Source organism: Mustela nigripes, chromosome 3, assembly GCF_022355385.1.
Source record: "Mustela nigripes isolate SB6536 chromosome 3, MUSNIG.SB6536, whole genome shotgun sequence".
Lineage (NCBI taxonomy): Eukaryota > Metazoa > Chordata > Mammalia > Carnivora > Mustelidae > Mustela > Mustela nigripes.
In genome coordinates, this window is record NC_081559.1 from 131,527,650 (window position 1) to 131,539,721 (window position 12,072).

The 12,072-nt window shown below is 33.8% G+C and overlaps 1 protein-coding gene across 3 annotated transcripts in view; it reads left to right on the forward strand.

The window, feature by feature from the left end:
* Positions 1–12,072, forward strand: part of MTFR1 (mitochondrial fission regulator 1) — a 53,275-nt gene that overhangs the window by 17,682 nt on the left and 23,521 nt on the right. For 2 of the 3 annotated variants that reach the window (XM_059394655.1, XM_059394656.1), the window contains 2 exons: positions 1,640–1,782; positions 7,771–7,869. In XM_059394655.1, coding sequence (XP_059250638.1) covers positions 1,717–1,782; positions 7,771–7,869 — 165 coding nt within the window. In that variant the 5' untranslated portion in view covers positions 1,640–1,716. Of the gene's footprint in view, positions 1–1,639; positions 1,783–6,905; positions 7,014–7,770; positions 7,870–12,072 lie in introns of those variants that run through there. The other variant, XM_059394657.1, reaches the window with a different exon arrangement.

A 12,072-nucleotide genomic window follows, 5' to 3' on the forward strand; every position in this document is an offset into this window, starting at 1 on the left:
AGTGAGTTGTTATGTGTACCTTACTATGCTGCGTACAAGAATTATTTTAGTAACTTTGTTTGTAATAAATAAAAGATGGAAACAACCTAAATGTTCATAAACAGTAAATTGGTTAATTAAATTGTGGTATAGTAATACAATGAACTACCACTACTACTACACAGCAGTGATAGAGAACTACGATTTACAAACAGTGTGGATTAATCTCAGACATTGTTAAGTGAAATAAGCCAAACACAAAGAAAAGTATATACAGTGGGCAAAACTATTAAGTGCTCATAATGTTAGAATAGTAGTTCGATAGGAAACTTTCAGGGTTTGGGAAATGTTATGTGTCTTGATTTGGGTGGTGGTTACCCAGGTCTATACATATATAAAATTCATCTAGCTAGACATATAAAATTGATATACTTTTCTGTGTAAGTTACACCACATTTTAAAAAAAAAAGGATAGGTTTTCAAATCCTACGTAAAACCATTCTTTTTTTCCCCTGACTAGTTTTTTGTTCATCATTTCCAGCTTTGACTTATTTATTTTTGGACCTTTGCTATTTCTCTTCCCATTAACTCTCAGTATACATGTTTAAAAGCAATAGTAGATATTGGTAACAGTAAAATATATCTGTCTCACCAAAGTTCTAGTCATGACCATTTCACAGTTATCGATAAATTAGATATTACTGCCAGTGCTTAGAGTTGTTATAAACTTTGATTTGTCATCAAGACTTGGTTCTTTTCAGTTCATGTTTCAGCCAGTGTCTGGTGTGTTTGTAGCACCCTTTATCTCCCCGTCCCCCAGTTCATGAAGTTCTTAAAGTGTAGTAAATAGAGTCTTTGTTTCTGGTCCTTAATGGGATGAGCTTGCATCAGAATGTAAATCAAATATACTAAGTACACTAATTCTGTTCAGCAGTTTCTGTTTTTTTGTTTTGTTTTGTTTTTGTTTTTAGCAATTTCTGTTTTTAATCAAGACTGTGTTGATGAGGAAGCAGCACATTGACATGGTTTTGTTCAAGCTCCTTGTTTCATTGGAGACCAATGAAACTTTTTTACTTTCAGTAAACTGGGTTATGCTGTATGATGAGTTAACAATTTAATTCTGTCAGATTTGTAGTATATATTGATGGGGAAGGAGATGAGAGGCAGGGGTTATAGTGCCAGTACTGTGGAAGGACCTTCTAGCATCTGAATTCCTGTATCATATATCTGGGATTCCTTTGTGATTTTTGGTGGGAGTTAGAATCTGCTCATAACTGTAGACAGGTAGATTTGGCCAAGTAAATGCCACCAGTATAGATAGCAATTTAGGAGCCAGTGAGGCAGAAAAGTGGGAACTGGCAGAATGTTGTGTCAGGTTCTTTTAAGATTGTTATCTACTAAATATCTTTTCAAAGAAACATTTTCTACTTAAATTAGCCACAGTGGGTGTTTATTGCTTCCAAATAAAAAACCTTGGTTGGAAAAAAATAGTTAAAAAAATATTGTACTGTTTTTTCAAAACTGATCACAGGCAAAAATTGTTTTAAGTACACACAAAGTTTTAAAATGTTTTAGACTAGACTTTGTGAGACATGTTGCAGACAATAAAGATTCTAAATAACAATTATTTCATTTTAGTATTTGCATTTTAAAATTTTAGTGTGCTTATTGGACCATGTGCTGCTATGTATGTCTGAAGTACTTGAAATGCAAATTTGGAGACACTTTGCCATCTAAATGCTTGGCTGGATTAAGCGCCTAATTAGGATGGTTTTTCAACAGGTTGGAGGAAGCATGCAATCGGTGAGTGCTCCTAATTAATTTTTTAAATCCAGACATGTATATGTTTTGAGAATTTTTTCTGAGAACGTGAAATGAATTTATATATGACCAACATTTTAAATTCAATATGTTTATTTAAGTCATAGAAGTGAATCTTTACCTAGTATCCTAAGTATGGGAGTAACATTTTGAGTTACATTGAAAATGTACCAATATTCATGTAACTGTTAAAAGCAGTGCATTTGTTAGTAGTGAGAAAAGAGATAACATAGAAATCATTGGATAAAATATGACTAGCACTTGACAACTCTGAATGTTGTAGAACTTATTGAATGCCGTTATAACATTATCACACAACTTTTAAGGTAAAAGGTAAGTCATGTCTTCTAATACAATGACTATGTATATGAAGAAAAATTAGTATAATCTGTGCCAAAGATCTTCTGATCTTGATCTCATTTGAAGTATTTTCTACTGGTATATAACTTTTTTTAAGATCCAGTGTGAAGTTATTAGACCAGTAGTTGCGCCAGGCATGTCTTATGAATATTTGTTTTTCATTTTCACATTCAATACTTTGCATTAATAATGTTGAATTCTATTTTATTAAAAGATACAGGCAGGTTACATAATATGAATATGGGTATATATGTGTGTGTAAATGTGTATATATATATATATGTATTTTTTTAATAATGGGTATACTTTTTAACGTACTCCTTGTACTCTTGTTTTTATTTTGTGTCTTTTTATGTCTTGTTAAGAGAAAGTCAAACTCTGAATCTCTCAATCCACCCCCCCCATTACATCTATTTTCTTTGGAAATAAAAAGCAAAGAACCAAATAAAATTATCTTTTTAAATGGCTGCAGAATTTTGATATTACTAGCCTGAGGATAAGCAGTAGGAAAATGGTTTCTGAAGTTAATAGTATTTTCATCTTTTTCAGTTACATTTTCCTGTTTTGAACTTTACTTAATGCATCTTATAGCACCTTTCTCATTTGTTTACCATCATTTGGTTACAGAGAGTAGATTAACATTTTAGTACTGACAGTGAAAATTTTCCTTCGCTTCCAGAAAAATGGGAAGCTCTTGTAATTTAAAATTCCCCCAATGTAAAGCTTTACAATTTACGGTTCTTCTTCTTTCCAATTTTAGTAAAAAATACAATTTAAGAGAGGGGTACCTAGCTGGCTAAGCCAGAAAAGCATGCAACTCTTGATCTCAGGGTCCTGAATTTGAGCCCCACATTGGGCATAGAGATTACTTTAAAAAAATAAAATAATTGAAAAAGAAGTATAATTTGGTGAAAAGATCATAGATCCTGGATTCAAACAACTCTGGGTCTGAAATTGGTCTCTGCCAGTTACTTTCTGCATGCACAAATTATAGATAAGAAGAACTATTGCAGAGTTAGCTTGTGGATTAAATGACTGTGGATTAAATGACACCTAGTACAGAGGCTTGTATGTAGTATAGCTACATTCAATAATGGTTAATTTTCTATGGTTTTGCTCTGTCATTTCCCCCAATCCTGGCCCCAAGTCAGGCGAATGTGACTAATGCTGATTGAGACCGAAGTGCAGAAGTTTGTTTCAGAAACAGATAACACAGTTTATTTAGCTTGTTCATTTTGCCTTTCATCCATGTTCATCATGTTCATTCATGCCTTTTTTCATCCAAAAAAAGAACCAGGTAGCAGCATTAACTTACTCCCTATATTTACAGGGTATTCATAATTAAGGCCCTAGGAACTGAAAAGACTTTTTTTTTTTTTTTTTGGGGTAACACTTTTTTTTTCCTTTTCAAAGGTTTTATATATTTGACAGAGCATAAGCAGGGTAGCAGCAGGCAGAGGGAGAAGGAGAAGCAGGCTCGCCACTGAGCAGGGAGCCCGATATGGGACTCGATTCCAGGACCCTGAGATCATGATCAGGGCCAAAGGCAGACGCTTACCTGACTGAGCCACCCAGGCATCCTCATATGATCATCAACTTTAATCCATTAACTGAAAATCTATATAGAAAGAAGTTTTCTTTTAACATAAAGCAGTTTGATACTTTGGAATTGTTTAGTTTCTAAAATTTCTTAGCATGCTGCCCAAGTGTAAGAAGGTATAGTCTATGAAGATTTTACTTTCGGACATCTGAAAATAAAACTTCTTTGCTCCCTTTCAGTAGTAAATACATATTTTCCCATTGTTTGATAATGAACTTAATACTGTGTTTGAAAATATTCCAGGTAGAAACTGCCTTCATTCTTTACGTGTTTTATCTGCTTAAAAAGAAAATGTGCAGCTTTGAGATTAGAGTTTTGTTTTTGCCATTAGAACAACTGTTGATGATTAGCTCTTTGTATTGTACTGTACACATCAGCACTGTAATGGCAGTTACTGATTGATTTACTATATCTAGTTCTTTAGCCTAAATTAAAACAATACTTTGTTTTACAGGTATATCCACAGTCAGAGCAAATACCCAATTAGTATTAGTAATATATTTCCAGTAATACTTAAGAATTGTAACTTTGTTTTCCTTTTGTGCTTTGGAGGAAGAATGTCAGTGTGGCTAAGAGTTTAGAGTAAGGAAGAAGCGAACTGTGGAAAGTGTTTTCTTTAATTGGGGATTTTAAATTGTTAGAGTTTCATCTTCCTGTCTCTAGCCTCTTTCCCCAACACACACTTTGAATTTTCCCCTGGCTCCCTTGGAGTTAAGAATTTGTATTTTGTTGTGTCTTAGACTCCTTGGAATTTTGATTAATGGTATGGACTTTATTCTAAAAATAATCACATAAACACAGAATTTTGCATGTAATTTCAGGGACTTGACCCCAGAATAAAGACCCTTGCATTAATATGAAATAGCTAATCTTGAGAAAAATATATTTATTTGGAATTGAATTTGTACTTTTTCCTGCTAAATGGTACCTCTGAAGTAGTAATTTAGATTAAACTGGTCTATAACAGATGAATTACCACATGAAACTTGAATACAGTCATCACGATGAGACAGATGATAGCTTCAGATTCCAGGCTCACACTTCAACACTTCTACAATAGCATTTCACAATGTTAAAAAAGAACAAATTGCTTTCTTGTTGTCATCCTCCTCCTTGCTGTCATCACTTTCAAACACTGTTTCTAAATGTTAGGGACTGTCATTACTAGACACAGACATGCAAACACACATGCACACATTCATTATTAGATTATTTGTCAGTAGTCATTATAAAGCAAAGCAGAGTTTTTCTGTTTAATAATAATAGTTACTTAATTATTTTCTAGTGGAACTGAATTCTTATTTCTTAATGAAATCCATTTGGTTAGCAGTGCTAGTTTTCTCCCTTCTCTCTAACATCTGAAAAAATATTAATGACAGTTTATCTTTAGAGGAAGTCTTTCATTCTCTTGTATACCGACAAGACAACAGTTCAGCCACCAGTTAGGGTAGGAGATACACTTGGGCCTTACATTCTCCCAGTGCACAGATGGTGACTTTTCAGTACCATCTGTTCATTATTTCTTCACAGCCATTTACAATTTCTCCCACTCCATGATGGCTGAATAGAAAAAATGAAGTAGGACCTAGTTTTGGGTTCCTGAAAGTTAGGAGCTCTTTACCATTACTTTTTCCTAAAGTCAAGTAAAGTTTATGACTCTTCTTTCTAAATATTCTCATCATTAGCTTACATAGACCCTTCATATTTCTTGGTGCTAAGTGCTATTCAGTTCATAAATAACAGGAAAACATTGTTAGTCTGCTGTATATACTTTGAAAAAAATCACATAAAGCAATCTGTTTTTACTTCCTTTAGAATTTTGTATAAGAAGCCTAAATAGTCTACTTTGTCCTTAAAAGTAAATGTTGAATCTTTGGCCACCTTTTCTTATAGAAGTCACCTGGTACTCTTTTCCTTCTGATATTCAGCAGATGGGACGATAATAGTTGAAACTTAGCCCTGAAGCATGCATAGCAAGGAATGCTAAAAGTTGGCAGAAACATTAGTTCCTGACCTTGGCAAATCCTTTCCAAATTTTTCATTGTGAGTTTCTTGCCCTCTTCATCTCCAGTTAAGATCTTTGCATACTGAAGGGATGGGAGATTCACTTTAGACTCTGTAATTGTCACATTGTGATGCATAGTGTTCCACTACACCTACATCATAGGAGAATTTTGACTTGTGACTAAATAGAAGATTCAGGAAGAGAAGGGATGGTATAGGATGCTATTGCCCTGTGGGTTTCTTTTTAAAAGATTAAGACCTATGAACATGTATAAGGTAGAGTTTGCTTAAATACTGTCTTAGAATTACTTGCCCATATTCTTATTTTATCCTTGGCCTCTTATGTTGAATTTGTAAAACTGTGATGCTTCCCATTTTTGTCTACTCCGATGTTTTTCTTCTCGGTCCTTATGTGTTATTATTATTAGTTGTTTGATCAATCATTGGTGTTAATGATTTGCATTCCTAATTACAGGTAATTCTCTTCTAATCTTCACAGTAGCTCTGCCTCTTAACATTCTTTGTTTAATATTCATATTTCAAAATCGATGTCTTCTTTCTAGTGTCCTATTTCCCACTCTTTACCATCTTTTTAATTTATATTTCCTAAGCAAGAGTTCAGTTTTTATTGGTTATAGTAGCCAGTGTAGGGTATAGTACTTTCTGGACTCTCTTGGGTAATAGTGAAACTTTGAACATATTAATGATGAGTTAGGTAAAAGCTGAGGCATATACCAGAACTATTATATACACATCCCCATGATCTTCACTTTGAGCCCTACTGTTCTATCTAATTGGGTTGAGTTGTGAAAATCTAAGAAGTCAGATTACTTCTATGCCCATTTTACAAGTTGTGCATGCTTTTAGAATGGTTTAAAAGTCTAATTTGGATTATGTGTTGGAGCCACTGCTGTTTACAATAACATCTATCCCTTGTTCATACTGCATATATTACGGTAATTCCATTCTTTAAATTAGAACGGCCATGGCATGACTAAAAAGGGTCAATGTCTATTGCTCAGAATACATGCCGCTGATTTGGTATTACTTATTTAGTTTTAGAATATAATTGAATGTAAAATTTAATGAATTAAGTGGTCATATCATTCTTATTCTTTTCTTTTAAAATTGCTTTTAATAGCATACCACCTCTCTGCCTTTCGGTCCAGGCTTTCAAGTGTAGCACTCAAAACAGATGGATAGTTTTTCTCTTTAAGGAAAAATCATGTACTTGGGGAGAAGTTTCAAGGTACTTTATAATGATTTAACATTCTACATGTGTGGTTTTTTTTGTTTGTTTGTTTGCCTTTTGCTTTGGGAGTTTGTTTTTGCATAATGTTCTCTGTGTATTATGATTTCATCTGAGGAATTCTGCTAGTTAGGGTCACTGTAAGCTCATTCAGCCTTTGTATAAATTAGGAAAAGATACCTTTACCTTGGGACAAGGCCTCACAAAAAGATGCAGTGCGACTGGATTTTGGCCTACACTTAACCTTGACCAGACATTCTTATGTAGCAAACAAAAGCAAAGTACCCTGAATAGTACAACTTCAGATTCTGAACTTTGTACTGATTTGGGTTTCTTTTGAAAAGTCCATTATAACAAAAGTAGCTCACAGTTTAAAAAAAATTGTGCGTGAATTCTAAAACTAAAAATACAGCAGAAGAGAGAGAAATTGTGTTTCCTTTACAGAATAATAATACGAAAACCTAATGAAAATGCATTTATTTATTTCAGATGTATTATTTTACAGTTACTAGTTATTCTTCTGTGTTTTTTATTTAATGCCTTACATTAAACTTTGTGTTAATCATAACCAGCTATATATATCCTTAAACTTCTAATTGAGAAATATTAGCTCATTTCCCGTAACACATAGAGCATTCTGATCCCTTATTTAATGTGTCAACATGTTGTGCAATTAATTGTCCAGTGTTTTGTAGGAACAAACTACAAACCTTTATAACTCTTGTAATTAAACTTTTGGTTTTTCCTACTTCCTCAGGTACTTTGGTCTGGGAAGCCATATGGTTCATCTCGAAGTATCGTAAGGAAAATTGGTACTAACTTATCTCTGATCCAGTGCCCAAGAGTTCAGTTTCAGGTACTCTATATATTTTGAAATTTTATATTAATAAGTACATTAGAAATACAAATAGGCAAGACAATTTTAAAAGTAATTTTGAACCTTTCCCTCTGTTGATGCTACTGTCAGTAAAAGACAGTAAAATCATGGTAAAGTCTTTCTAATTTTACTTCCTCTGTGAAGTGATTATTCAAGCTTTTTAAAGTTCTTAAGACACTTATCCTTCTTAAGAATACGCAGAATACATTTTGTAAAAGCATATAATAAGCCAAGGAGTTGTTAATTCCCAGGTGACCTCAAACGTGGCCTTATGTTACTTAAGAAGCTTCAGATACTACCATTGTTTTCTTTGTCATACCTTCTCCCTTGGACACCCATTCTGTTCTCTTAGTTTATTTTTCAATATCTCTGTGGATGCCTTTTAAGTTGCTTTCTCCATGCTTGGTTTAAAGCTTAGTATTAATTGTAGGAACCATTGCTTTTGGAAAGGACAGTGTCAAGACAAAGAAGTAATTGTTCTCTGAATGAGAGGATAGTGCAACCCTGATTTGGGAATACTTTTAAATGCACAGGTCTTAGAATTCTCTTATAGCACCAGATAGGAGCAACTCTGTTCTTTGCTTGGAGATAAACTGTTATTTTCTGGATTGGGCTTTGTTCCTTATTGTTGTAATAGTGTTAGACATGTTCCTGTTTTTCACTAATTCTCTACAACAGTAATATTGCAGAATATTTCAGTTCAACATTTAAGAATGTAAAGTTCAGATAGCTATACCAATTTTAAATAATAGATTAGCATATGAAATGTGGAAGATATATTTAACTCATAATTCAGAAGCTCAGAAGTGCTTCTGCAAGTTTATTTGATATTATTGATTTACTCATAAATCAATTCTCCTGGTAGACGGAGGTAAAAATCTGTTCCTAAGTAAGCAGTAGAAATTAGCATTTGTTCAGGTTGACTAACGAGATTGTTCATTATTGTGCTCATAATCCTGCTTGCAAATTGACTGGCAAAACCTTTGTACATCAGTCTAGAAAGTGACAGATTGGAACTTTCCAAGAAGTAATATTTTTATCAAACTATAGGCTTTTGAAAAAATAATGAAAATGAAGAAATCTGTGGTGGTAACTCCCAAGCACAATTTCTGAGAATTCAACTCAATTAGACACAAAATGCTTATTGCTTCATTTGCTAGCTTCCTTCAAAATAAACTACGGTTGTTAACTAGGGCTTATTAACTTTTTTTGGATTGCTCAGTTCATTAAAATTTTCTTTTTATCTGTTAATGTATCTACTTAACCTAGTTGCAGGAGAGCTTAAGCATAGTCTTTTGTGTTCATGTAGCTAGAGGTATATAGAAGGTAATCTAGAATTTTTTAGTAAAAACCCAAATCTGCCTTGACAGTGAGCTGAAATACTAGAGCCAAGTACATTTTCTTGGATCTCTCCAAGGGATCTCTTTGTGTTACTAGTCACTTAAAAAGGTATGAGCAGAATTAAGCCTATTAGGTTTAGTGCAGGAGCTGCATTTGAATAAAGATGGATAAACATAGGAGAGAGGGATAATGTAAGAGAAAGACTGGTGACCTACTTGAGAATGTAGTGAAAGGTAGAAGACATTTGTTTATAGTGAGAGTTTTATTTCCAGTTGGTTTTACAGTATACTGAGTCTTTTCTTTCTTTCTTTCTTTTTTAAAAAAATTTATTTATTTATTTGACAGAGAAATCACAAGTAAACAGAGAAGGGGGGGGAAGCAGGCTCCCCACTGAGCAGAGAGCTGGATGTGGGGCTTGATCCCAGGACCCTGAGACCATGACTTGAGCCAAGGCAGAGGCTTAACCCTCTGATCCACCCAGGCGCCCCTACTGAGTCTTTTCAAATTCAAGATCAGTATTTTAAAGATTTTATTTATTTGTTTGTTTGTTCGTTTGCCAGAGATCACAAGTAGGCAGAGAGGCAGGCAGAGAGAGAGGAGGAAGCAGGCTCCCTGCTGAGCAGAGAGCCCGATGCGGGACTTGATCCCAAGGCAGCGGCTTAACCCACTGAGCTACCCAGGGGCCCTATTTTATTTATTTTTTTGAGAGAGGAAAAGAGAGAGCATGTGCATGGAGTACAGCCTGGGGGGTGGCAGTGGGAGAGGGAAATCTCAGACAGGCTCCACACTCAGCAGAGCCCAGTGCAGGGCTTGATTTCACTACCCAGAGATGATGACCTGAGCTGAAATCAGGCTATCCAGGTGCCCCTAAATCCTCAGTTTTTAAAAAGGGACCATACTACAGCAAAGCATGAGAATACTGGATTTAGTGTTGTTTACACAGGTATCTGCTTGGCTTATTGTATGTCACTGTATTAAAATATGGAAATTTCGCTTTCAGTTGTTTTTATTATGGCAGGAATTGGTAGAAAAAGAATTAATAAACTGTAAGTAAAAGCTGTAGATTATTATTTTGCTGTGCTCCTTTTAAGAACACATAATTTGCATTGGGCTATAAACAAATGCCAGTAAAATAGACTAAGTCTGATTACTATAAACACACTTATTGGCAAGAAACTGATAGAATCATGGTTCCTAATTGTTTATTTTATGAAAAGTCACATTAGGACAAAGTTAGCTCTCCTAATATTTTATTCTAGGTATTTCAGCTTTTATACAAGCTTTGTATTTTTCTTTGAGTTCTATTAATCAGTTAGTTTTACATTATCAGAATATATAAAACTGTGTAAAGTTATTGTAGTAAAATTCTTGAAATATAATTGAATTTTGGATAATTTAAATTATATCAGATGTTGAATTAAATTTCTTAAAATCAGTAAAAATACAATGCAACGACTGGATTATTGCTCTGGATGAAATGGTTTTCATACTTTCTGAAAGGACTTTGGATACTTACAAATCAATATTTGCTAATTTTACTTTTAAATTTTATAATGCCCTTGACTTTGAAGAAATTTTTTTGTCTGTTCTCTTCATTGTTTTTTTTCCCCCCTACTAACAGTAGCTATGGTAAGACAGGACCTTGCTGGAATTTTTAGTAAGTTGGTTTTGTCTTTTTCAAACTTCCCTTAGGTCATCCATGCATGTCAGTACTGGCATCTAAATCATCCTTCCAATAATTCCATGCCATCAGCCCCCTTGCCTGCACTGGTGTCTCCTTAACTAGTATTTTACTGAGTGAATTGTCCTTCCCATTCCATGCTTGTTATTCAGTGTACGTTTCAGCAGCAACTGAAATGCCTTTTTAAAAAAAGATTAGTGTTGTTATTTTTCACTTTTATCTTGTCTTTTCATTGAGTTTGGTTTCCTCAGAGACTTTGTTAGACTTTTTTTTAAAGGCATAAATCATTGTTTAATGTAGATAAATGACTTAAATACTAAGATGACCTTGTTTTGTGGGGTAGGATGTCCATTAGAAATGATACAGATATGATCAACAGTATCATCAACATTTTCATCTCATTGAGCACATGTTACATGTTACTAAATCCATGGAAAGTTTTGGTTTGTGGTTTTTTTTTTTTTAAAGTTTATGCAGAAAGCAACTACATATGTAAAATTGAGCTGCATTGTTTAATCCTTAATTGTGTTATAAATACTCTGAAAAGCTGTCACAAAATAGGTTAACTTTTCTATTTTTAAGTATTTTTATAAAAGTACCATTTTGCTTCCATTTGTAAGCAGAAATATCTAGGAAGAAAATTTCAATTTTTGTAACTTTTGTGGGAAAGGAAGAAGGGTCAAAACTTAGCTTTGTTTTAATATACCTCACTTCCTACAAACTAGAACTGTATTGCAATAAGATTTTTTAGAATAGTTACAATCAGATTGATCTTCATAAAGTCTAGCACCTTAGGAAGGTACCATTCACGTTTTACTTTTTTGATCTTTCACTTTTACAAACAGCCCATTAAATACTGTATGTTCTAGGAACTTCCATGGGACTGGGGGCCCTTTTTGTTCAGGGATCTCCATGTAACCCACTTGGGACTCTCCCTATTACAATGTTATGGGAATATTAATACATTATTGTGTTTTCAGTAACAGATGGAAATAATCTTACCGGATTTCTCTGTGTCTTGAGAGGAGATGTGATGCCCCGTTAATTTCAGTTATATAAGATTGACTGAATATCTGTGTGTTTATTGACTTATTTGGATGAATTTCTAAAATATAAGGGGGAAAAGTAGAAAAATCTTACTGATTTTTCTTTGATCATAT